The 26497-nt window shown below is 37.8% G+C and overlaps 1 protein-coding gene across 2 annotated transcripts in view; it reads right to left on the bottom strand.

The window, feature by feature from the left end:
• LOC130875937 (leucine zipper protein 2-like) overlaps positions 1–26497 on the bottom strand; it is a 351484-nt gene that overhangs the window by 155940 nt on the left and 169047 nt on the right. The window contains exons 2-4 of one of the 2 annotated variants that reach the window (XM_057772254.1): positions 18614–18731; positions 12604–12674; positions 7315–7396 (exon numbers count right to left, since the gene is read on the bottom strand). In XM_057772254.1, the coding sequence (XP_057628237.1) occupies positions 7315–7396; positions 12604–12674; positions 18614–18731 (271 nt within the window). The remainder of the gene's footprint in view (positions 1–7314; positions 7397–12603; positions 12675–18613; positions 18732–26497) is intronic. The other variant, XM_057772255.1, reaches the window with a different exon arrangement.

Here is a 26497-nt window from a genome sequence, read left to right as displayed (position 1 = left end):
TCTGTTTATGACCACCAGGATATCTCATGGGCTTCTTTGACAGGCTTTAAGGTAACACAAGAGTGAGGAAAGCTCTTTGACATAAAGATTTCATTTTCTTAGCATGCTTTCTGGGCTGGTTAATCTTCATTTTCAGCTTGATTAGATTTAGATAATGCAGGGGAAACACTCATAAAGCTATCTGTGAAGGAGTTTCCAGAGAGGTTTTATTGAGAAGGCAGGAGCCTACCTGAAGGTGGGTTGCACCACCCCAGGGGTTAGATGACTAAAGAAGAAATAAGCCACAAATAACTGAGAAGTACTTAAAGAAATATTCAACTTCTTAGTCTTTGGAGAAATGAAAATCAAAATTACTTTGAGATTTTTTTCTTACACCAGTCAGAATGGCCAAGACCAAATAAAGAATGACAGATAATGAAGACAAGATGTGGAGGAGGAAACCTGCATTGCTGGAGGAGTGCAATCTTGTACACCCATGACGGCAATCAGGTTACTCAAGAAAATGGGAACTGATCTGTGTCAAGGCTGAGCAATACCACTTTTGGGAATATATCCAAAGGACTCTAGATCTTATTACAGAGACAATTGCTCACCATTGTTCATTTCTGTTGTATTCATAATAGCCAGAAATTAGAGACAGCCTAGATATCCATCAATCAAAGAATTGATGAGGAAAATGTGATACATTTATACAATAGAATATTACTTTAGCTGTTAAAAAAATAAAATCATGAAATTCTCAGATAAATGAATGGAGTTGCAAAAAATCATTTTGAGTAAGGCAACCTAGATCCCAAATGACAATAGTCTATACATTCACTTATACATGAATGCTAGCTGTTAAGTCGATAAGCAGGCTACAATTCACATAACTAGAGGTTAGGTATAGAGTTAGGAGCTGGTGTGTCAGGGGTAGTGGAAGGTTGGATTATCTTAGGAAAGGCAGATAGAATAGATAGTTATGGATGGATGTTGTGGGTGGGGGCACTGGAACAATAGAACCAAACAGGGAGGAAGAGGGAGGTCAGTGTAGGAAGGAACTTGGTGAGGCGAACAAAAACTAAGGGTCATTTAAGGGGTCATATGGAAACCTAGTCCAGCAGAAGCTCTCTAAAACACATGTGAAGGTGATCTAAATGGAATGGCCAAGTAATGGGGTAATGGGGAAAATAAACCCCAAATAAACATCTCTCATCACCAAATGAAGCCTCCAGTTCCAGGAATAGGTCACATCTAATCTAAGTGTTGGTCAAAGGGACCCCATAGGAACTCTAGGCCTATTACTGAAGAAAACACCTACACAAATCATTAAACACGGAGAAATTGAACTGGTGCCTGTGTAAAGCATTCATCCCTACTGAACAGTGTTCATGATACTCAAAGTTACTCTGCACACTTCCAAAGGAGAAAGGTAAACATTAATCCAGCTACAACACCTTAGATATATGATGGTGACCTCCCTGCAAGATGTGCTAGTGCAGTAGAGACACAAAGCTTTGGTGAGTAACAACCAATGTCTGATTGAACTTAAGGTCCACTTCATGAAATGCAACCTATGCCTGACACTGCCTGTGCAGCCAAGAATCTGAGACTAGACAGGCCAGAGACCTTAAGGGAAAACAAAATACTACCATACTGCTGAAGTGACATTACAGTACAATGACTTCTAACAGTGTTCTGATTTACTTAGCTCAGTGTCATCCTCAGCCAGCAGCAGAGAAGGTTTGTACTACAGTAGATGCAAATAAATACAGAAGCCTGCTGCTGGACAAGCTGTGGAGAGACTGTTCTAAAAGGGATGTCTGCACAAGCTATTGAGAGACCATCCTAAATGGGATGTCTCCATCAATTCCTCTCTTTCAGGACACAGGGAAACCTGTGAAGGAGACAGAAGGGGTGAAGGACACTAAGGAAACAAATGACGGCAGGACGGTGCAAAGTCACAGAGACTGTGGTAGCTTGAACAGGATTTGCACAGGTCTGGGCCAGATGGGGTCCCATGATGAGATAGGAAGTGGACATAAGACCTCATCGTTAGCCCAGGAGCTATCTCCAAATGATAACCATTAACAAATGGGAAAATTAGTTTCCTCCAATTGAGTCTCAATGCATATACAAACCACTTTTAAGGCCAGGCCCAATGCCCACCAGTAGACAGCCAACACAAAATGAACTCAGTGGCAATTTGAAGGCTTTTTACCCAAAATACTTTGATGCTTTGTCAGGGCTCTTTGTTGTATTCTTGGTTTTAACCATACAGGTCCTTAGTATAGACACACACACAAATACATTATATGTGTGTGTATATATATATATATATATATATATATATATATATATATATAATGTTTTTCTTTTTATTTTTCTGATGAGAAGCCAAGGACAATGGCACTAGGTTTCGATCCTAATACATGAACTGGCTTTGTGGGAGCCTAGCCTGTTTGGATGCTCACCTTCCTGGACCTAGATAGAAGTGGGAGGACCTTGGTCTTCCCGCAGGGCAGGGAATTTGGACTGCTCTTCAGTATCAAGAGGGAGGGGGAATGGAGTGGGGGGAGGGGGAGAGGAGTGAGGAGATGGGGATGGGAGTGGGGGGAGGGGGAATGTGTGGGAGGAGGGGGAGGGAAATGGGAAACGGAGAGGAGGTGGAAATTTTAATTAAAAAAATAAAAATAATAAAAAATATCATGACAAATTAGCATTCTTTTTTTGCTCAAAGTGTCATAAAGCTTTCAAACTTTCAATATTAAATATAATATTAGCTTTTTGAGTCTGTAAGGGATCTGTACATTAAGATATAGATTTTTGTTTCCTAATTCATTCAGTTTTTCATGAAGTGATTGTGTTTTATCAAGTGCCTTTTGTGTATCTGTTGATCATGTATTCTTCATCTTGATATTATTGATATGGTATGCTTCCATTATTTTTTAATGCAAATATTTGAACCATCCTTTAATTCTTTGTTACAAATTCACTTTTCCATCATAAATAATCTTTTTTATAATTTGTTGATTTAACAAGTTTGATATTATTTTGTTTTATAACTGCAGCATTGTTCGTGAAGATAATTGCTTGCCATTTGCTCTTGGTGCCATATGTGGCCTTGCCAGACACATTTGTAAATATTCCATTGTCATTATTTATTTACTTTTAAGATAGCTTAAATGAATTGGTATTAGTTCTTTTATTAACAAACTAACTTAAAGGAATCTATCACTAAGCATTTTTTGCAAACTATTATTTTTATTTCTCATTAATATAAATGATACTGAGAAATTTGGTCTGTATTTTTCAAAATTAGGGACTGACGCATCCATTGCAAATAAATTAACGGCACCAAATATTATGGATTTGGTGCAGGTCCCGAGCAGCTTGCTGTGGGATCCCGGTGACGGCAGGTCCACAAACCAAGGTGGCTGAAATGGGTCCTGGCAGCTTGTTGCAGGATCCTTGTGGTGGCAGACAGTAGGTCTTGGGAAGGTGTGGGCAGGCAGCAGGTGGAAGGCACATAAATGGGCACATCATACAGAATAGAATTATATATTTATTAGTTGAGTTATGGAGAGGAAGGAAAAAGGGGAGAAGGGGGGTGAGAGAGAGCCAGAGAGAGAAAGAGGGAGAGAAAGGAGAGAGAGAGAGACAGAGAGGGGGAAGAGAAAGGAACAGAGAAAGAGAGCCAAGATGGTGAGGGAGAGGGAGGCTGCAGGGAGTTGGTGTGGCTTGTCTCTTAAATAGACAGAATAATCACAACAAAAATGAACTAGAATAACTTTTAATATAGAACTAGTAGTTTTTAATATATAATATCACTTTTGTACCATTTCATGTTTTATTTTTTATTATACATCATATGTTTTCACCTGTTTAGAAACTTTATTGGAGATTTCTCAGATATTTGTAATAGTTTACACTACTGATGGTATTTTAACAATATTTGGTCACTTGCTCTGCTTTGCTCTTACATATAGATTGATGGGTTTGAAGCTGTGTGTGTGAAGTTCTATGCTTAGGGCAAAGCAGAGTGTGATAATTTCAGTTTTTCCTGGGGTTTGCAAAGCTATTGCTAGTAACACCTTTGTCTGTAAAGATTTTTCTCTAGAAAACATTACGATCTTGGTAGTTGTTTTCCTTGAATGTTATGTTGTGTTCATTTTCCTAATTTGTTCATGATGAACAGTAAAAGTTTCAATTTTCAAATTTAGCATCTTTATATACATTTTCCAATACTTGTAACTTTATTGCTCCCATTTTAAGATTTTGTGTTAATATAGTTAAACTATTTTAATTCATTGTGGTTTCTAATACATCAGGAATTTGGTCAGTTTGGAAGCTTGCTTGCTTTTCTTCTTGTATTTAGTAGTCTTCTAGTTCTGCCATTATGTGTGTGGGACTAACACAACTCACATAGATATTTGATCACCCCCTGTCCCTGGATGCTCCAAGTTGTCAGTTTCCATGAAAGTTCAGTCGCATAAAGAGTTCCCACTATGGAAATACAGTGTCTGCACTGATCGTTACTCAATTATACTTGCTGTTATCCCCACCATCTTCCTTTCATCTCTTTCTCATCTCTTTGCAGGGAAGATCAAAGAAAACAAGAAGAGTCCTTCCTTTTCCGCACCTGGACTCACCTCAGGAGAGGCTTTCTTTGAAGTTGGTCACTTGGAATCTTTGCTTTATTCTATGAGCTGCTCTCTTTGTAACACATACATTTTATGATTTTTGCTGTCACGTTGGGTGATGTGACGAGTTTTTTAACTTCAGGAATGAAGCCTATCGTATGGTACTTCTTCACATCATCCCACTGCCTTAGAGCTAGCAATATTAAAAAAATGATGACAGCTTAGGTTGAAAATTACTTTTCTTCATTATAATCTTCCAACACAAATAATGCCTAAAGGATATATGTTTTATATTGTAATACAATTCTTTGTTTCCCAGCACATGATCATTCTGAAGCACCATCATGTGTCTACATACACTTTAGTGTATGTTTACGTATTTCTAAATATGGGCACGCCTGTGACTTTAAACATATTTCAAACAATTATAGTAAATAACAATGATAGTGCATCTGTAGGTAAGAAAATACAAAGCATTACCAAAATTGAGTTGTCTTGCAATTACTAAATACAGTGAAGTTTCAGGTGTTTAGTCAGAGATCATCGTCAGATCAGTGCTACAGCTCACGCCTGTGACAGGAAACTTTGTGATTCTGAACATCAGATCAATCTCACATAGCTCATTGTCAACCTATAGGAAGAACTGCTGGAGACGCATGATAGTGTCCTGATTGTGTAACTAAATGGTTTTGATTAGTAATGACTTAGCATAAAACATTAGAACATCCCCAATGATTCAGAACAGACTACATTATGTGAGTCTTCCCTTGTCAGACATTAATCCTATGTCATCCTTGAGAATGCTTCCTGTATCATTAGTGGGTGGTAGTGGCAATGATAGCCTACAGTTTTGAAGTTAGTTACAATTCATCATCTCTTCTGCTTAGTACCTTGTGTGCATAGAATCATAATCACCAATGAAGAGCTTTGTAAGTAGTCAGTAGGAGAGCCTGAGGGAAATGAAATGATCATATATGAATTTGTAATAAAAATGGTGGGCAGAGAAGGAAGGACAGGATATCACTTTCAAGTCTACTATAGCCTATAAGCCAGACATAATTACACCTTCAATTATAAATATATTACAATATTTCTGTATAATAATAATATAATTTCTATATAATAAATTTCATATTTTAATAGTATAGTATTCTTATTTTAATAGTACTAATAGCCCTTATTATTTTAATGTGTTACACTGTCTTAATTGGATAAATAAACAAACGGGCAGAAATTGATCAAGTCCACAGAATCCTGTTTCACTAGGAATTATCCTCAGAACAGAGTGCTAAGCCAGTCTGTGCAAGCAGGTTTGGGCTTAATAGAAATATGAGGAAAGTGGGGATAGGATTGTCACAGCTCTGAGGGAAATCCACAAGAAAGGTACGGAGAGCATGCTGGGTGGGGCACAGGGGCCATACTCTGTACCCATGGCATTTTCACTTCAGCCAAAGTTTACAGAAGCTTTGCAAATAAAAGGCTCACCACAGTTTCTAGAGAGCCTGTGCTTCCAGTAACTGAACAAAATGGATACCTTCATGAATCTTGTTTCTAAAATTGATGTTATATTTTATTGGCACTCCAGAGGAGTCTGTTCCAAGAACCATGTGCTGGACCAGCTTCTTTCTCACTAGCCTGATAATGTGCTTGAAATACCCTTCTCTCTCTTCCTGCCTCCTTCCCTGGAGCCACAATAGGTCATGTACTCTCAGGACCATACTTTCAAATAACAATCAGCTGAAGAATAACACACTCTAGAGCCACTTCAAACCACTTCAGACCTGCCCTAGTGACTTAGATCCACAATGTGGGGTAGCTCCTATGTCTTCTATGTGTTGTTCACACTGCCCATTCTGAGCCTCTTTAGCTGTCTCACCATTGCACTGTCTCTGAAATCATAATGGGATCTACTGTCCAGTTCTCTCTGCTGGCCAGCACTAGCCTTCCCCTCGTGGGCCCTGGGTATAACATTCCATCCATCTTCTCAGTAATACATTCAAATCTGTTGACCTCTAGCAAACAAAGTTTGGTATTATATAAATTTTAAAAGGAGATTCAGGCACTAGATATTATATAGAAGTCTTATCTTTGCAAGAGGTGCAAAAGTGAGTCTGAGAAATAAATTTGAGACTGATATCCCAGCATTGCTTCAGGAGCCAATTTTCCTGTCTCTGGTGAATATCACTGATAAGAGCCACAGTGTGAATGTCAAAAGGACATCATCTTGAAAAGATCTGGGGAGCAGTTGGACCCTGAAACTATAGGTCTTATCCTATGAAAAATCTGTGGGACAGATGACCAAGCAGATTGGCCCTGCCCCTGAGTGATTCCTATGCCATGGTAGTCTGGGACAGCTTAAGGATCTACATAGGTTACCTGGCTTTCAGTTCAGCTTCTACACTACCCAGGAACAACTAAAGTGATCCAGTTCTCTGCCTGGTCAGCCTCTTGCTTCATCCCTTATAGAGAATCACTAGGAGTCAGAAGATTGCCAAATTAAACACAATGTTCACCCTTTTCTTATAGTAAATTGTGGCAAAATATTATGCTGATCAAAATGACTGAAGCTTCTGTTGTGGAGACTTCATTATTTTCTTTTTATAGTGTATTTTTCTTTTGTGATTGGAGAAAAGGAAGAAATAACTTCTCAACCCTAAGCTATTACCCAAAGAAGAGGCACAAACACACTCACTGTAGCCTGATGTTTCTCTGCTTTCTCAGATGTCTCTTTAAGCTGATTCTGCAGGGCCTCCTGGAGAGACTTCATTTCTTCCCTAGGTTAGTAGAAAAAAGAACAAAGAAGAGATACCACATGATTCCACTGTTTCCCATGAACCTTACGAAAAAAAGTTTGTCTATCAATCTACATTTAAGGAACAGCTAACTATAATTATGAAAATCTACAGCAATACAAAAGGCTACGTCTAAATACTCTGATAATAAAGGGCTTTCTTTTCATGCACACACATAAAGCAGGTGATATTTAAGGGAAATTGCCTTGTTATTAGGCTTTATAAGAATCCCAGAGTGTGAATCAATGTGAACAATGAATGTGTTCAATCAGCTCAATATACCAACTCAAGTTGGAAAGCTAATTTCACTGATGACATGTAGGGCGTGAACGTGTTAAGTCAAAAGTCATGATAGAATTCTGAAAAAAATTATGGTAATCTTCTGATCCTCATTAATTTTTTAATTTTGCAGTATTGTGGCCTAGCTATAACCTGAGAATTTTTCATGAAAACACAAGGAAAATAGATTTAATTCTAACTATTGCTTAATGGGCACAGGAAAGAAAATATATGACCTAAATGCATGGAAATTGGGCCCCAAGATCATTAGTATGCACAGACTATGTGTTTTGATTGCAGGGGTTGGAGATGATAAATATCACATTGTTTCTTACAGATACAATGGAAGCCAAGAGAGTTTCTCAGTGTAAGGGTTATGGGAATGAGCAATAACAATCATGCAGTGACAATGTGTGTGTGTGTACGTGCATGCATGTGTATGCATGTTTGTGAATGTCAAGATGAAAGCCATTATTTTATGTGCTTACTCATTTCTTTTAAAGATTTAGAATTTGTGCATATTGGATTAAGGCTATTGACTTGCTTTGACTTGACTTTTGTCACTCAAACTATCACCTCAAAAATATTAGATTATAAAAGTTAGTGTGTGTGTACATGTGTATGTACAAGCACATGTGTGTGTAATAGAGTGCACATATATGATATGTGACTATGCCTAGAAAAGTTGCCTAAGAGCAACAACAAGCAAGCAAAGTGTTGTTCTATTCCATGAGAATCAAAACTGGTTTAAATTTGGCCATCAATTTCTGGGAAACTAGCTCTGGTAATTTGGGCAAGTGTTAAAATTCCCTCCTTGTAAATTTCCTCATTTAAAACTGGACACAATAATAAAAATCCTTTGTAAGCTTGTGGCAAGGTTTAAATGACACAATAAACAAAATGGTTAGCAGAGAGTATAGAAGAGAAAAGTACTTGTTTTACAATCATTAAAAAAAGAAAACAACTTCATAGAGACCCCGAGTATACTCTTTGTTCATGATACCCCATAGGACAAGCTCTTTCCTCTAGCAGTAACACTCTGTGCTTTCTAGATCTCAACTTTAGGTACTGCGATCACCCAAATTTAATTTTCAGGGGAGACAACAAAAGGGATGTAGGAGAGAAAGAATAAATTTTGGAATCATTGTGGTCCCGGCCAAATCCATAATCCATGGTTTAAAGCTAAATTTCAACTTTCGGGGGTATATTCATATATGGATATTTTTATCTGGAATACCAGATTTTTAACTGAAGAACTTTTGTGACATAATAATTAAATATTGCTATGATATTCAAATACTAAATTCAATATAATATAAAATATGATCATATGCAATAGATATACATACGTTACCTATCACATCTAAATATGTTATCTGTGAGTGATAGAAAACTGAGGCCCACAGGGACAGTGGCAGGTGTTCACAGCATATGTGCACACACATGTAGACAGGCATTACACTTCTTTTATTGAGAGGGGAAAAATGAAGAAAGGGTGCTGGGGAAGAAGGAAAAACAATCTTCTGCAAGTACAGGTTAAAATATGAATTATGCAGTCAACAAAAAGTCAAGATAATTTTATAATAACTACTACTTCTCATTCTAAATTTTGTGTTTAGACTAGCTATTGTTAGTTTTAGACAATGAATAATAATCTAATAAAATTATATTACAAAAGACAAGGGAATAAAAAAATCCCATATCATGCTATATAGGCAAATAGGAAACAAGAAAGAACAAGCAGTAATATGTTAGTAAAAATTGGACAAAGTGTCTGGAGGGAGTTGGTAGTTAAAAGCATTTGTTCTTCTTGTAGGAGGACCCAGATTCAATTCCAAGCACCATAATCAAGTTCCAGGGGACCAGCTGCCCTTTTCTGACTTCTATGGGAACAAGGCATACATGTGGTACACATACAGATGATCAGAAAAACCCTTTGCAATAAAATAAAATACACAAATATAAATATAAGTGAGTCCAATATTTTTAGATGGCAGAAGCAGAGAAATGTACATATCTATGTCAAGCAGAGCTACTGTGTGATGGGTAGTTGGCCTTACATCTACCAACCAACTCTCAGCACACTTTATTCTGTCCTCCTTTCTAATATATATATATTTTAACCAGCCCACTGTTCTCCAGCTTCTAGAGCCTGACTCCCAGACCAGGCGCACAGTTTCTATGCTATGCGAGATGATTTCAGGCTTCTTTGCTTCAACACCACACCACACCTCAGGAAGATTTGACCAGTTAGGCCTGGCTGCCTTGGGGCCTCTTTGATGCTGAAGTAACTTTCTAGTTCTAAGACTGGATAGCTCCAGTGACAGGGTGAGATTGCTCACACACTTGTTTATCTTAGCATAGGTTCTCATATTGTGCAAGCACTGGGCAGCTTTTTCATCTCGGTTTTAATCTCCATTTTTTCTCAGGAAGGCATGAATTTCAGATGGTGATGAGCTGCTGGGTCAATCAGTAATTTACAGAGTAAAGGCTTGTCACTCTCCCAAGCTTCCTTCTGGCTTTCAGAAAGCATATCAGTGGTCAATAGTCTCATAGCACTCTGAGTCCTCCCCCAAGTCACCAGAGAGAACAAAGTATGCTTTCTCATTTACTCTAAAGACACTTGAGGACGCTCCCAGGGTCGTTTCTCTGCTTACAGCTCCTTAGTACTGACATTATGTAGTCTAATGTCTCTCTATCAACCCAAGGGTCTTCTGTGAATATTATCCAGGTAGTTATATATTATGAACATGTACTATTTAATAGTCGAAATAAGGCACCGTGAGCCATCTATCATTTATCTATTAATGTGATTATCAAGCACTTATAAGCTATTTAGAATCTGTTATTTCTACATCTCTTATTACAAACATATTTCTCTCTTGTTAGCAGTGAACCACCCAGTTATCTCTTCATGTAGCTGTATGTGGATCTCTCACACCCTCTAGATTTACTTAAAAATTTGTCCCCAGATACACACAAATACTCTGTAAGTTCTTTATTTGTTCATGAGGGGAATTCTAGGTCAGACAGTTTTGTTTTGAAAAAGTTACCTATAGCCATGGCTAAAATTTACTGAAGATTTTTATGCTGACTTTAATGATACACATAAAATGAGTTATTTATATTCACCAATTTTTCTAATTTTGTGTAAAACTCTGATATTTCAGGGCGAACATATCTGCTTTCTTTCACCTTTTTGGTGGAAAAGATATTTAGTCCTCTGAGAACTTATGTATGAAGTTGGGGTGTAGATGATTACTTAAACATATTTTACAGACTTAATGCTGTCCTCCTGATTGACCTAAAGGCTTTCTGTGTTGTTATAAACATACACAGGGACCTGAGAATGTGTAGTGAAAACAAAGGCATGGATTGTCTGTGTCTTTGTCACAGCTCAGGCCCCACACCTGTGCTTTCCTGTGAGGGAGGCTGAACTTTCTGAAGCCATATGATTCTAAGAAAAATGTGTCTTCCTTCCACAGTCTTTCCTTTCCTCTTGAAACCATGGCTTCCCAACTGCCTACATCTCCTTTTCATCCTCAACAGAGTCAGCATAATAATTCTCCTGAAATGAACTGCTCCATTCTCTGCAGAGCTACCCACTGTGAGGTCTCAATGCTGGACACTAAAGTTCATCCCCTCTGGAACATCCCTTCAAAGGTTTTGCATCAGACCCAGTTCCTCCAGCCTCTTTAATCCCTGAAAATTGATGGGTTATGCAGATATTATTTTTGTGTTTTTTTCCCTATTATGTTTTTTTATTCATCTGCTTTGATTTAAATAAAATTCTTTGTTAAAGAAGTATTTTCCACAAATCTTAGTTTGTTTTGGCTGATTCCTTTTGTTCATATGCTTTCTTAGAAATATATTCCTTGTTAAATTGTTATTGTGTTGGTCAATAGATATCCAAACTTTTCTTTTTAAATGAGATCTCTTTTTTTTGATCAATTTTTATCAACTCCAACACTTCAAGTGCCCCAGTAGAATGGGGGAGACTCTGTAACTCCCATTTCTAAGAGGTCAAAGTCTTTAGATTCCTTCAAATGAGCCCTTTTTATAATCATTAAGATAATTAGCTTTACTTTGCAAATGAGGAACCCAAAACACACAGAAATAAAAAACAAAAACCAAAATAAACAAACAAACAAAAAGAAAAGAAAAAATGGGTTTAAATATTAACCAGACCGTAGACGGCTAAGGGTCTGTCATGCCTATAGCCCACTGCTGTTGCTAAAATAAATCACGAGAAAGACAATAAACAAAGAACTATCAAATTATTTTAACATTAACATCTAATAGCTAAAACCAATAACTCATCACTGTAAACAATGAAGAGTAATGCATGACATGGATATTTTAACCACAGTGTGACCTCAAGTGAAAGCACGTCAATGACAGGTTTCAGAGTCAGTATGTAAGGTCAGCAGTGGGGACCCAGGCTGATGACAGGACACACGATTAAGAAACACATAATTCTGTTACTTGAGATGTGTAATATTTTTTAACATCATTTTGCCTGTTGACCAAACAGACCACATGGAATGATGTGGACTCGAATGAATTTGACCATTTAAAAAAATATTCAAACCCAAGGGATATAGGTCTTAGCAATTCACTTAATTGTTTTGAGCATAACTAACCTTTACCGAGTTACTTCCTGAAATGCGGACTCTCACATCCCACCCACAGCTCCCGAATGGGAGAAGTTCTTCACACAAAGCACTGGATAAATTTCATATGCACTCAAGTGTCCACAAGAAGATAAGTTCACACATTACAGTACATAGATTTTGATAAACTCCCTGGCTATACTTTAATAGTATTGCAAAAATAGGAGTGAGGAGGAAGTCTTAAACTAAAAGAAAAGAAAAGAAAGATTAGAAAGGAATATAGAACTCCAGTCTTACCTTTGCTTCTGGCCTAACTCCAGAAGCTTCTGAACATCTGTTTTGGAAGATTGTTCATCATTTTTCAAAGACTGAAAGAGAAATGCGGGAAAGGAATCTTAGATAAAACCCTGTCATTTACTTTATTGTCTATATTTAGTGCCAGGTTTTAAGGCACTTGGTTTATTGATATAAAAGATATAAAAATTAGTTCTCCCAGCTACTAATGGTGTCAAGGACACACACAAGGTTTCAGGATGCACAGTTGGTCAAATTATACTCTTAATACAAGAACGGCTTTGAGCGGAGGCTCACTGTTCAGATGTTGGAGATAAACAACCTGCAAATACCTCATTTTCTTTCAAGTAAATACTAAATATTTTTATTTTCAAGTGTGTGTGTGTGCATTGTGTACATGTTATATATGGGTTGTCAAACACGTGATTAGGCAGATATGAAGGTCAGAGGACAGCTTTGCAGAGTTAATCCTTCTATTTCAGACTTGTGCGTGTCCCAAGCATGAAACTTCAGCCACTGGACTCTCCTGGAGAGCACCTTCACCCACTGAGTTATCTCATGTGCTTCTCAGTCTCGTTTTGTTATATATAATTTTACTATGTTAAACGTAAAGCCTTTTTTGTTTAAACAGAAAAGGGAATATGGTGTAGGAGGTCCTTCTGTTTGTGTTTTGCTTTCATTGGTTAATTAATAAAGAAACTTCTTGACCTAATAGGGCAGAACTTAGGTAGGCTAGAGAAGACAGAACTAAATTCTGGGAGGAAGAAAGTAGGGTGAGAGAGCCCCCATGGAGATACCAGGTCCAACATGCTAAATCTTTCCCGGTAAGCTGTGACCTCATGGTGATATACAGATTATTAGAGATGGGTTAAATCAAGAAGTGAGAATTAGCCAATAAGAGGCTAGAGATAATGGGCCAGGCAGTGATTTAAATGAATACAGTTTCTGTGTGATTATTTCAGGTGTAAGCTAGCTGGGCGGCCAGGAAAAAAACAGGCCCTCTCTCCTTGCAACAAGTCTCTTCACAAATAAATTGAAGAAAGTATGGAATATATACATATTAAAGTACTACTCAGCAGTAAAAAACAATGACTTCTTGAATTTTTCATGCAAATGGATGGAAATAGAAAACACTATCCTGAGTGAGGTAAGACACCCAAAAAGAGGAACATGAGATGTACTCACTCATATTTGGTTTCTAGCCATAAATAAAGGACATTGAGCCTATAATTTATGATCCTAGAGAAGCTAAATAAGAAGGTGAACCCAAAGAAAAACATATAGGCATCATCCTGAATATTAAACTTCATCAGGCGATGAAAGGAGACAGAGACAGAGACCCATATTGGAGCACCAGACTGAAATCTCAAGGTCCAAATCAGGAGCAGAAGGAGAGAGAGCATGAGCAAGGAACTCAGGACCGCGAGGGGTGCACCCACACACTGAGACAATGGGGATGTTCTATCGGGAACTCACCAAGGCCAGCTGGCCTGGGTCTGAAAAAGCATGGGATAAAACTGGACTAGCTGAACATAGCGGACAGTGAGGACTACTGAGAAGTCAAGAACAATGGCAATGGGTTTTTGATCCTACTGCACATACTGGCTTTGTGGGAGCCTAGGCAGTTTGGATGCTCACCTTACTAGACCTGGATGGAGGTGGGTGGTCCTTGGACTTCCCACAGGGCAGGGAACCCTGATTGCTCTTCAGGCTGACGAGGGAGGGGGACTTGATTGAGGGAGGGGGAGGGAAATGGGAGGTGGTAGTGGGGAAGAGGCAGAATTCTTTAATAAATAAATTTTAAAAAAATCCCTTCTCCCATTCCTTTAAAGTGTGTCCACGGAAGGTATTTTGAATTAGCTCTTGTGTAGTTCCAGCAAATGGGAGGTCTCATATAAAGTTTCCCTGCACAGTTCAGAGAATAACCTGATGGGAGTTGAAAGCAGTTAAAGGCAGGTGCTTCTTAGTTCATGTCTGTATCTTATTCTAAGTAAGGTGTTAGGATACAAAAAGACAGAGGACCAGGTAATTTTATTCCTTGTCACGATACACAGGTACTAAGAAAATAACATATGTCACTCTAGTCATTAGTACTTATATACTTGCAAATTCAGGATTCAGAAGCCGTCAGTTAGAACAGAGAAGCTCCCCCACAAGTTCTTCTTCTCAGAGGATCTGTCATATAAAACCTTTCCTAATAACATCCTTATTTATACTCAGTAAACTGTTCAATAGAGTAACCTTTATACTGGATATTAAAAGTTTAGATAGCAATAAAGGTTTCTACAGAGTAGCTGCGAAGGTAGAGGAATGACGGCAGTTTAGAGGTGAGTGTATTGTTCCTTAATGTTTATTTAACAGACACCTAGCCTGAGTTATAACTTGTAAAGCACGGTGCTGCCCGAACAGTTTCTGCCTGGTATTCAAGAGAGAATAATACACTGTTCGCTTTACCAGAGGTACCTAGGGGCTGACAAGGGTTAACTGAGGCTCCCTGTAGGAAGAATTCAGTAAGTAGTGCTCTGTGTGTTTAGGAAAAATAGCTTCCCCTAACATACAAAGAGGGCAGTTTGAGGAATGAAAATGGGTTTGGTTCCAAGCACCCACATGGAGGCTCACAACTATCTGTAACTCCAGGTTCAAGGGATCTAGCACCCTCCTGGAATCCATGTGTACTGCATGTCTGTAACTCAGGGTCCAAGGGATCTAGCACCCTCCTGGAATCCACACTGCATGTCTGTAACTCCGGGTTTAAGGGATCTAGCACCCTCCTGGCCTGCACATGTATTGTATGTCTGTAACTCCAGGTTCAAGGGATCTAGCACCCTCCTGGTTTACACGTGAACTGAATGTCTGTAACTCCAGGTTCAAGGAATCTAACACCCTTCTGGCCAGCACATGCACTACATGTCTGTAACTCCGGGTACAATCAATCTAGCATCCCCCTGGAATCCACGTGAACTGCATGCACATGGTACATAGGTATGTGCAGGCAAAGCATTTGTTCACATGAAATAAAAACAGATGAAGAAATAAATACTTTTAAGAAATAAGGAAGAAACTAAATAAAGAGAAATGTTTTTAAATAAAATAGTAAACTAAATAGATAAGGAAGACCTATTGAATGTATTGAGGAACTCTGTCTTCTGGGCAGGACGTGCCAGTTATTTTGAAATCAGAGTGACTGGTTACATCCAACTGACTTACCCCATACTGGGCCCAATAATATCACCTTATTAAAGACAGGATAAGTTTTTCAATGCAACTCAGCAGCAGATAGAATGATTGCCTAGCATGTGGAGATCTCCAGGACACAGTCTGGTACTACATAAAGAAGTAGGCATAGCAGGAGGTGTGTGTAGTCCTGATAATAAGGAAGTGGAGGCATGAAGACCAGATGGGCATGTTCATCAGTGAGTACAAAGTAAACTCTAGGGCCTGTCTTGAAGCAAACAAATGAAACACAACGTCCCAGCAGAGGTTGTTGGAGGTTGGTGAGATGGGGTAACTGCTTGGGGTCCAAGCCTCATGTCCCCCATCTCCCCTAACAAACTCCATGTAAACTCATCAGTTCACCAGGCTGAACATAGGTGGGATAGTTCCTGTGGGGTGTCACTAGTTCCCTATCTGGAATCAATGGTCATTTTGTTCATATTTTGTCAGGAAAAGTCCCATAACACATAGTTATATATGTATTTACTTTATGTTTGAAATCTGATCTCACTTTTTTTTTATGTGAATGACTTACCCACCTCCAGTGAGCTACTTAAGTCTCTACTTTTCACTTTATAATGAACGTAATGCCATGCTAATTTTGCGAAAAATTTGCTAAGAGGATTTATTAAGATTAAGCAACAAAAAAAGACCATTTTGTGTATTATATGCCACAAAATAAAAAAAAGTCATTCTCAAACTTGTAACAATATTTCAGGGACAATTTTCCCCTTTAAAAATCACAGCTCCATGATCATTTTTCTTAAGCAACTTTCTGGTGTATAAGAAGACACCTTGACTAAGGAAACAAGAGTGTCCCGGGAACACAGTAATCACTGATCTCTCCAGGGCATTTCGCCATCTGCTCATGATACGTTCCTGTGCCAGGTGTTCCATCCCCATGAGGACAGGCAGATGTCGTGAATATTCCTCCCAGGCTTGTTTACCTGCTAATGTTCTCCGTAATCTCTGCTTAGGCTTTTCCTAATAAAACTAGATCAATGTGTAGCCTCATGAATCTTCCTCTTCACTCTTCATAGTCTGATGCCCAGATGCACAGAACTATGCTTCATGCACCTTCTAATCCTTCTACATGCATCCCACTCCTGTAGGGTGGGGGTTTGCTTTACTCTCTCAATGCACAGCACAAGTGGCACAAGAGCTCAAACAGTAAATCCAAATGCTGGTCCCACTCATTGCTTACCTGTGTGCTCTTTCTGAACATTGTTTTTGCACCTATAAAGGAAGATTAGTAACTACAATAATGTTTTCATGTGGGAATTAACTAAGAACTATGGAAAGATAACTGAGCATGTGAGCTGGACCAAAACCAATGCTCTAGTGGTTGACTGCACCACCACCATTGAAGCTGAACGCTGAACGGTAAAAGGTGGTGGTGTTTGTGGCAGGGGGGAGAACGCAAGTCAAATAATCCCAAGCTGACTCCAAAATGATGTATTTTAAGGCCTTTCTTTATTAAGGGAGAAAACTCACGGAACAGGAACAGGGGTACAACCTCAAGGTATGGAGTGCAAGAAGGAGAGAGAGAGGGAGAGAGAGAGAGAGAGAGAGAGAGAGAGAGAGAGAGAGAGAGAGCTGGGTAGGTGGGATATAGGAGCTTTTGGGGGAACCCAAAAGTCATGCTCCAACCTGGTCCAGTCTCCCAAAGGCCATCACACCATCATCTTCCCCATAGTATCATCATGGCAACATTCTATAATACAGACCTTGAGGCCCAAGACAACACACAGACAGCCTCAGTTCTGTGGTATGTGAAAAGTCTCTGGAGCAAACTAGCTTACATTTAAATGATGGAGTCTTTACTGACTTTCATAACTACTGTCTTTTGAATATATTGCTTATGCACCATAAAAAAATCACAAAGTACCATTTCCTCTACTTATTCAAAAGAATTAAGCCATGCAGTGCCCCTAAAGAACTTAGTACACAGTAGGTACTCAGTGAATGCAATGTGCAAATTCAGACATCAAAAAGTGTCACTCTTTGTCTCACAATGTTGTGTCCATAAAGCTTTTTACCTTGCAGTCCTTTGTGTATACGTTCTAGCTTCTGCTTTTATGTTTCCTATGGGTTTCCTATGGGGATGAACATGGGTGTATCTGTGTCTTTATGTGTTTGTTGTGCTTTTCTTTGGCTCTTTTCCTTCTGTTTGTTTTTGTCCTATTCTGATTGTTTTATACTATTATATTATTATGCCTTAGATGCTGTTTATTTTCTCACAAGAGGCAGAAAGGAGTAGATCCTAGTGGGAGGGGAGGTGGGGAGAACCTAGAGGAATCAGGGGAGGAGAAATCATAATTAGGACATAACGTATTGAAAAAAGTTTCTATTTTAACTAAGACAAAAAGTACTTTCATAGGAAAAATAAAGTACTACTAGATGTTTTAGAAAGATTTGTTTATCTGAAATGTATCTTTCTTTTATTTTCTCTGGTTTTAAACATGATAGTCTCCTTTGTAAAACATTTATCCATTTCTATAAAGAAGTTGCTTAAAGGATCTTTAGAACTATCCTAGGGGAAAAAAAATCTAAATTTATCTTCTAAATATCCTTCCTAAATTCTTTGACTCTCAGTCTAATTTCTCTTCTCACTTTGTAATGTCAAGAACTCCTTTTGCTGTTTGGAAACTGCAGGTCTCTAGATCATTTCAAAAGACTTTTAATTTCAAAACTAAAACAATAATAAATATTAACAGGAGTGGTAAAGCCCAGAAATGTAGAGAAAATTATTTAAAAATGTATATCCGTCCAGTGGTGACAAAATCAGTTTCCAGCTCACCTGAAGGTTGACTTTGATCCCATCCAGTTCTCGGGACGTCTTTGTCAGCTCCCTCAGGACTGTGCTGCGCTCCTTAAACACTTCCTTCAGCTGCTTCTCTAGCTCCTCATAGTCCTGTCTAACACAGAAGAAAGGTGTGAGAGCCCCGCACACACTCTGCCTGGTGAAATATTTCACTTGCAGAAAGAACTAGGCAGACCGAAGGTCCCCAGCACGGGACAGTTTCTACGTACTAATGTAGTCTAGCCGGTATGGTTTAGAAAGTAGAAGATTTCTATAATAGCACTATATTTTTCTAGGCATTTTTATATCTGTTGCAAGAGACGGGGTTTGGAGAAATATCCCAAAGGCTTAGGCAGGTTTTTATACTGTGGAATACACTAGAGGGTAGAGCCAAATAGAAAGCAGGGGACTTGTGTTCACCATTGGTCCACAGGAAAGAAAACCCAAAGGGAAATGAATTCCATTTTACACATGTCCAAGAACCACTATTGGTCTTAAAGGTAGGCGGGAAAAAGAACAACCACTTTGAAACGCAGTCAATGAGCACAGAAATTCCAGCGAACTTGGACAGAAAGATGAAGCTGACATTCAAGGAAAAGCTCAGCCTGCAGTAAATGTTTGTTTGCTCAAGTGATGGGACACTGGGGCAAGAAAGAAAATATGTTAAAGGTAAATATGAATTAGCTAGACTAAGGGAGAAAGCACTTGTATTGCCAGTGTCAATAAAGTTATTTTAAGTGAATACATGTCAGCCGTGAAGCTCCGATGAAGGAGTGGGAGATCTGGTATCTGGCAAGAAAACGTGGGAAGAGGGAAAGAGACACAGCAGGCTTCTAAGTGACGTTTAGGACTCGGGACCCTGTTTGGAGAATAATAGTGAACTGAAAATTGTTCTAGTCGGGCAAGGACAAGGCCAGATTGGGAGTTTGGAATGCTTGGCGTGAAGGTGTGGAGAATGGGCACAGAAGCCAACATACAATGATCCAGACCAGAGAGTGCCTGACTACATGAAAAGCAAATAAACAGGAAAACACAGAGACTGATTTTCTTCCATCAAAGGAAATAAAATGAATACAAAACCTGCTCTTGTAAATTATTTGCGTGCTCTTTGGATAGAGACAGCGGTAGTGACGTTGCCATGTTTAAGATTTCAGCAACTTTTATTTAGCCCTTCACCAAGGAAATGCTAGAGAGCCCTGCTTGCTCAGTGAAAGGTGGCTGAGTTCCGTTGTGATCTTGTAGAAAAGGGCACCAGACTTTCTCTATGTTAGTTAATTTATAAAACTTGAGATACTGGCTTCCCCCACATTTTTGTGTTAAATTGTAACTTTATAGAGTTTTGACCTCCAATGTAAATAATGAGGTTTTCTAAACGAGTCGTGTCTTTATTCCTGAGAAACTTAGTGAATTTCATGGGTGTTCTGCAGACATGTAGAACAATCATTTGCACTGTGGAGTTTAGCAGTGGTTAAGAAATTTATTTCATTTAGAGTAGGCTTCAGTGACTGCTTTGGGTTTTGTTTTTGTGGTTTCTTTGCCAAGTGTAGGTGTTTGCCACCCTTCAGGTTCTTCTTGCATGAAGGGAATTGGAATGGTATGTAACTGCGGAGCAAGTTATTCTACAATGGCCCTGAAGCAGGTGACCCAATCCAACAAAGATTAATCAATAATCATCCAGTTTTAGACTGTCTTGGGAGTCTAATAATAATAATGGTTCATCTTTGTCTCACCTCAAAGTACAGTGTGATTTCATGCCTTTGGTTTCTCTTGTACAATAAACATGTCCCCAGAATACCATATACATTATAAATCAAACTGATGAAAAAAACACATTGGCCATGTTTTGCATGAGAGATCACATAACTCATTTTGTACTCACAAGAACTCCAGGAGGTAAGTGCTCCTGGTCACCCTATTTTCCAGTAGATATATTTGAATCAATAAGATAAGAAATCACTTCCAAGGGCAACACTATTATAGAAGTGGTCTACCAGTAAGTTCCATGCTCCCTGTCTCAGCCATGGCTCTAAAAATACATTGACATCAGAGCAAGAATGGTGACCTGGCTATGAGTGTGGAGCTAAATGTCCAGTGTGCTTTCCATAAAATTTATCGTCTGTTGCTTCTTCCTTCTTTGTTACATGTAACAATATTCACTATTGCTTTAGCTTATCATTGATGATTTTTCATTAAATTAAATATAACTATTATTTCTTTTTTGCTATTTTCATACAGTTTGCAATCAGTTTTAATTACATTATCATATTTAGTGCTCCTAGACTTTGCGATAAAATGCACTTCAGGACTTTAAACAATCTATTGCTTAGTTAATGCCACAATAATCTTGAACAAGATACAATAATTAGAGAAATAGAGCCATGGAACTTAATCAATTATCGGCATTTTCTAATTTGATTTCTATGATTACATCATAACTCTAGAGAGTGGAAATGGACAGAGGCAATCACTGTATGCTGTTCTGTTTGAAGGAAGTGTTTCTTTATCTTCCAACAACTTTTCTTTAGAGACATAAATAATCAAAAGGCTCACCCTTCACCCATGCTCTACCATAGGTTGTGTGTCTCTCGGAGGTTCTACCTGCTGCCAGGTGCTATGACACATTCTGTTCTGTGTGCAGTTCAATCAATCTTATCACTGCATGCTTAGCATGTTCCTACTGTTCTTTTTCTTACAGAGTAATAAAATCAGTTATGTGGCCATACACATATTTTCTTGATTATTTCTGTGGCATAAACTAGTAAGTTTATTTTAATATGTGCTAGACAGCTTGAATTCTCTAAAATACATTCGTTTATATTTGATATTTTTCTACATGTTCAGGCAAGGAAATTACTGTTTTACCCTTGAAAAAAATATGTGCAAATGGCACAGGAATGACATCTATATTAGTTACTTTACTGTTTCTGTGATAGTGACCATGACCCAAAAACAATTTGGGGAATAAAGAGCTTCTTTCTCCTTACAGCTTGTAGTCTATCATTTAGGGAAGTCAGCAGAAACTCGAGACAGAGACCAGGAAGCAAAAACTAATACAGAAGTCACAGAAGAGTGTTGATTACTGCCTTTCCTCCATGACTCGCTCGGTCTGCTTTCTGATGATACCTAGGACTTAACGCTAGGGGTAGCACTGCCTACTGTGAACTGTACCCTCCTATGCCAATCACTAGACCAGCCTTATAGAGGCATTTTCTCAGCCATGGTGGCACACTCTTCTGCATAGCTCTAGCTTGTGCTGGGTTGACAGAAACTAGTCAGCACAGATTTATAGCTACTTTCTAAAATACTTCTCAGGTATTCTGTGAGATAATGGCTCCATTTTTATAGTTTTTTTGCTTCCATTTGTCTGGATCAGTTCTACCTAATTTTTAGTAGGGTTAAATCTTGTTAAGATGGTCACAACAAAGTACACAGAATGGGTAATGATGAAAATATGGTTTGAGTCACAATTTTGGAGTCTTGAGCTAAAAATTCAAGCTGGTTCAGGCTTGGCTTCTTTGGAGACTGTGACAGAATATTCTCACAGTGTAGAGAGCTGTCCTCTCCCAATTTCTTGCACATCATTTTTTCCTGTGATTTTGTGTTCAATTTATTTCCTTTTATAAGAATCTAATCCTATTTATACCCCACATAACAAACATAGTTTAACTTGATTGTTTTTTATAAAGATTCTATCTACAAATGAATTTACTTCTAATATGTCAAAGGTTATAGTATCAATGGATACAGAGAGAGAATCCAATCATGACAGCTTTCTAATCTATCTCTTTTTTTCTTTTTCTTTTGTTTTTATTAAAAATTTCTGCCTCCTCCCCTCCTCCTATTTCCCTCCCCCTCCCCGCACTCCTCTCCCCCTTCCTCTCCAGTCCTAAGAGCAGTCAGGGTTCCCTGCCCTGTGGGAAGTCCAAGGTCCTCCCCTCTCCATCCAGGTCTCGGAAGGTGAGCATCCAAACAGCCTAGGCTTCCACAAAGCCAGTACATGCAGTAGGATCAAAACCCAGTGCCATTGTCCTTGGCTTCTCATCAGCCCTCATTGCCTGCCATGTTCAGAGAGTCTGGTTTTATCCCATGCTTTTTCAGTCACAGTCCAGCTGGCCTTGGTGAGCTCCCAATAGATCAGCCCCACTGTCTCAGTGGGTGGGTGCACCCCTCGTGGTCCTGACTTCCTTGCTCATGTTCTCCCTCCTTCTGCTCCTCATTTGGACCTGGAGCTCTAATCTATTTCTAAACTCATTATTTGTTATAGATTTTGATACTTGTTCTATGTAGAAAATACCTGTTTATATATCTATTTACCTATGTATCTATTCATTATCTCTTATGCATCATAAAAGAATCCTCTCTTTATCTATCATTTATCAATTGATATTTTATCTCATATCTATTTATGTATCTACTACTTATCTATCACAATCATCACCTATCAGCTATCAACCACTTACCAGTCTGTGAACAGTAAAAGAAAAAGAGACAAATGTATTTTTGTGTTATATCCGGATTCATTTATAAAAAAGTTCTATTTCAAAGAAATATAATGATTTAATCATTAAAAGTCTGTTTAATCCTCATTCTTCCTAAGTTTGCTTCCTCTAACTGTTCTTGTCTTACCAACAAGATTTTGCATTTTGAATCTTCTCAATGAATTTTAGAATTATAATGTTAGTTTTCTGTAGATTTTAATTGAAACTGTACTCACTCAGTTATGTTACGGACATAGATAACATCTGGGCATCTAGCCACCTAACAATACACATAGTCTCATATATTGTTCCAGCGGACTTTACAATTGAGCACCACAATGGAATTATTATATGTAATTACTACTCATTTTGTTGAACTTATTGTTGTTGTGAATATTTTTTCATTTAATTGCCAATTGAATACTCCTATTCTTGAAACCATGAATTATGTAAATTAATCTTTTTATTCCAGACAATGTATCATCCATTCATAGCCATCTTGATTTTCAACTGATTTGCATGGGAAACCATGTTTCTTTGAGCAATGTGATTTTACCCACTCCCATAACTGGTTTCACTATGTATTCAGTGACCCCTCCCTTTGATGAAATTCCAAAGTGATGTTGAAAAGAGAAAATAAGAAAAAAACTTTTTCATCCATTACAAAAAATGTATCATGTAGGGTTCATTCTTGACTACAGAGATTTGTAAATATGAATATTCTTGTGTTACTGGATACACACAGAAAAATAAACAAACAGACATAATCCCAGGTAAACAATTCATGAGCCATTAAATGCTACATATATCTTAGATTTAAGGAATTGAAAATATGGGAGAAACATCAATTTACACTCACCCATTCATCACAATAATTTCGCCCAAAGAAGCATGACCAGGTTGTTTATATCCATTCTTTACAATATTTTGGCAATCTTTACTTCAAATTCCACTATTTGTGTGTTTATGAATAGTACTTTTGACTGGTATGGATAATGGATATTTCATATGACTTGTCTTGTTAAGATGTGAATATGATCATACCAGAAAACATTTAAATGCCTATAAATGGAATAAGTGTTCCACAGAATATTTGCATAGTCATACATTGTTTGATAACTGTGGTCAACAAACTGCACAGGTCAGTTAACGAGTAGGACAGGTAGAGAATTTTTGTCACTTCCTAATGTTATCTCTACTGATATTTTTAAGATTATTTTTAAAATCAGTAAGTAAATAAATAAATAAATAAAATTCAGTAAGTTCAGTGGCTTTGAATAGCATCTGATTTTACCTGTAGTATGCATGACAATGTAGTTCATAAATTGAGCATGTTGCAGAAATGGCATTAACATATTTTCCCCTCCAGGATGCTCCCACAACCTTTAGCTTTTTTCAATACCCTTAATGTTTTCCATTGCAGATTTGTAGTTGATGCTTACATACTCCATGTATTACTAAATACTTACAGCCTTTAATACTTTTTCTCAATTACATTTTATTGTGATAAAGTCATGTTTCTTTATCACTGATATGGCTCTCTGCCACTTAGAGTCAGCTGAAAGATGTTGAGAATATGCTAGTGTGGTTAGCAAGATTAACTCTTTAAACCCCCATTTTATATGAATGAGATGTTTATACATGATTCTGTTCTTAGTGAAAATTTATTAAAACACTTATTTGAAAAAAACTTAAATTTACTACGTAATAAACAATAGCATTTTAAATAATGGTAATTTCTCTTTATTACCATTATCTATTGCTAAACTCAATGATATATTTATTCTTGAGTATCTAATAGAATTTATTGTATAATCGTCTTGCTGTCTCCTGATTGCAGTGGAGAGCTTCATTACTTTGCACAGATGTTTGTGATAAGCCTTCTTTTCCTTTCTTTTATTCTTTTATGGGCATTGAATTATCTGAAATGCACAAAAATGTGTTCTTAGATTCCTGGTCATTTTGTTGTAGCTGTTAACGGGATTTGGATGTATCACAGTTTGTTGTTTCCATTCTGTAAATGCTATTCCCTTATACTCCTTTCATTCTCTGCCTTTGCTGAGTTGTCTGTAACAGCAGATTACAAGCCCCACCTCATTCTCTGGTCACACCCTGCTCCTAGGCAAGTGTAGTTCACAGAGTCACCAGAATGCACTTTTTGGAACACTCTGTTTCTGCTATTATTCATAGGCTGCCAGACATATCCAAAAATTCTCTTAGATTAGAGCTTCTAAAGCTTTCCATCCTTTCTGAGAAATTTACATTTTCACTAGATAAACTTATTGTAATCCTGGCTAAGAAAAATGCAAAGAACATGTATGAATCATGTATGAATCATGGAACTACCGTTCATGTATCATCAAAAGTTATTTTACAACAATTAATTTACATATACAGTATAATTAAAGAAGCATATCTGCATGCTAATAGGGAGGACACACTGCTAGTTAAACTATGTGAGTTTATGTTTTTCTGTGAGGCCCTTAAGGCTTTCTTACCTTATGTTTAAGCACTTTCTATAGTATTCTTTTAAATATTATTTATGTGTTTCGGGTTCAAGATCTGAAGCAAGCAATGGAATGTGCACTTTAACCTCCCTTGTTACAGACAGTTGATGATACAGACATATTTCCTCTTCAGCTGTTGGTTAGAATCCCTGCCCACTCATCAGCCCACTACCATGAGCTTTGCCTACTCCTGTTCCTTTCCTTTGATAAAGAAAACCTTTTATGCGTTCACTCTGAAATGCTAAAGATTTGAAAATGAAGTGCTTTCCTTACTGTGACGGCATCTGGGATAATTTTTTAAAATTAAAATGCAGATATTTCAACTTGATATCACATCATGAGAGGTCAAATAATTTCAGGCTAACTGAAGGAATTATCACTTACACTTTTCTTGAATTCAGACATCTGTCACGGCAGCCTTATTTACAGTCCATTTCTCAAGCCATATGCCATGGCCCTGCCCCCTACTTTTGTGTTCCTATTGGGATACTAGGATTTATTCCAAATATAGTCAGGTACCATTGGAAGTATGGCAAAGACAGCATGTTGGAGAAAATCAGCAGTAACTAGCAATTATACATGCTGTTCACTGAGCATATACCAGGGGTAGATGTGAGATGGGAGTCACAATGTCTTTTTTTAATACAGCTGTGCTAGGCAGTGTTTATACTGATATCTCTGCTCAGTAACAGCTGGTTCAAATCTCATGACTGTAAATGTATCTGCTTTTATATGGAAGAAGTAACATTTAAAAATTAAGTATGAAGAAAAAGAAAAATTAAAAGCAAAACTCTGTCTACAAAAACAATTGAGGAAGCCATTCCATCTGTGTAGAAGATTTGGGAAAGTTTAGAGGGAAATTTGTCTTCTATTTATTTTTGGTACTTTAATATTTC

Source organism: Chionomys nivalis, chromosome 6 (genome assembly GCF_950005125.1).
Source record: "Chionomys nivalis chromosome 6, mChiNiv1.1, whole genome shotgun sequence".
In the NCBI taxonomy this organism is placed as follows: domain Eukaryota; kingdom Metazoa; phylum Chordata; class Mammalia; order Rodentia; family Cricetidae; genus Chionomys; species Chionomys nivalis.
This window is presented reverse-complemented; position numbering and strand designations above follow the sequence as displayed.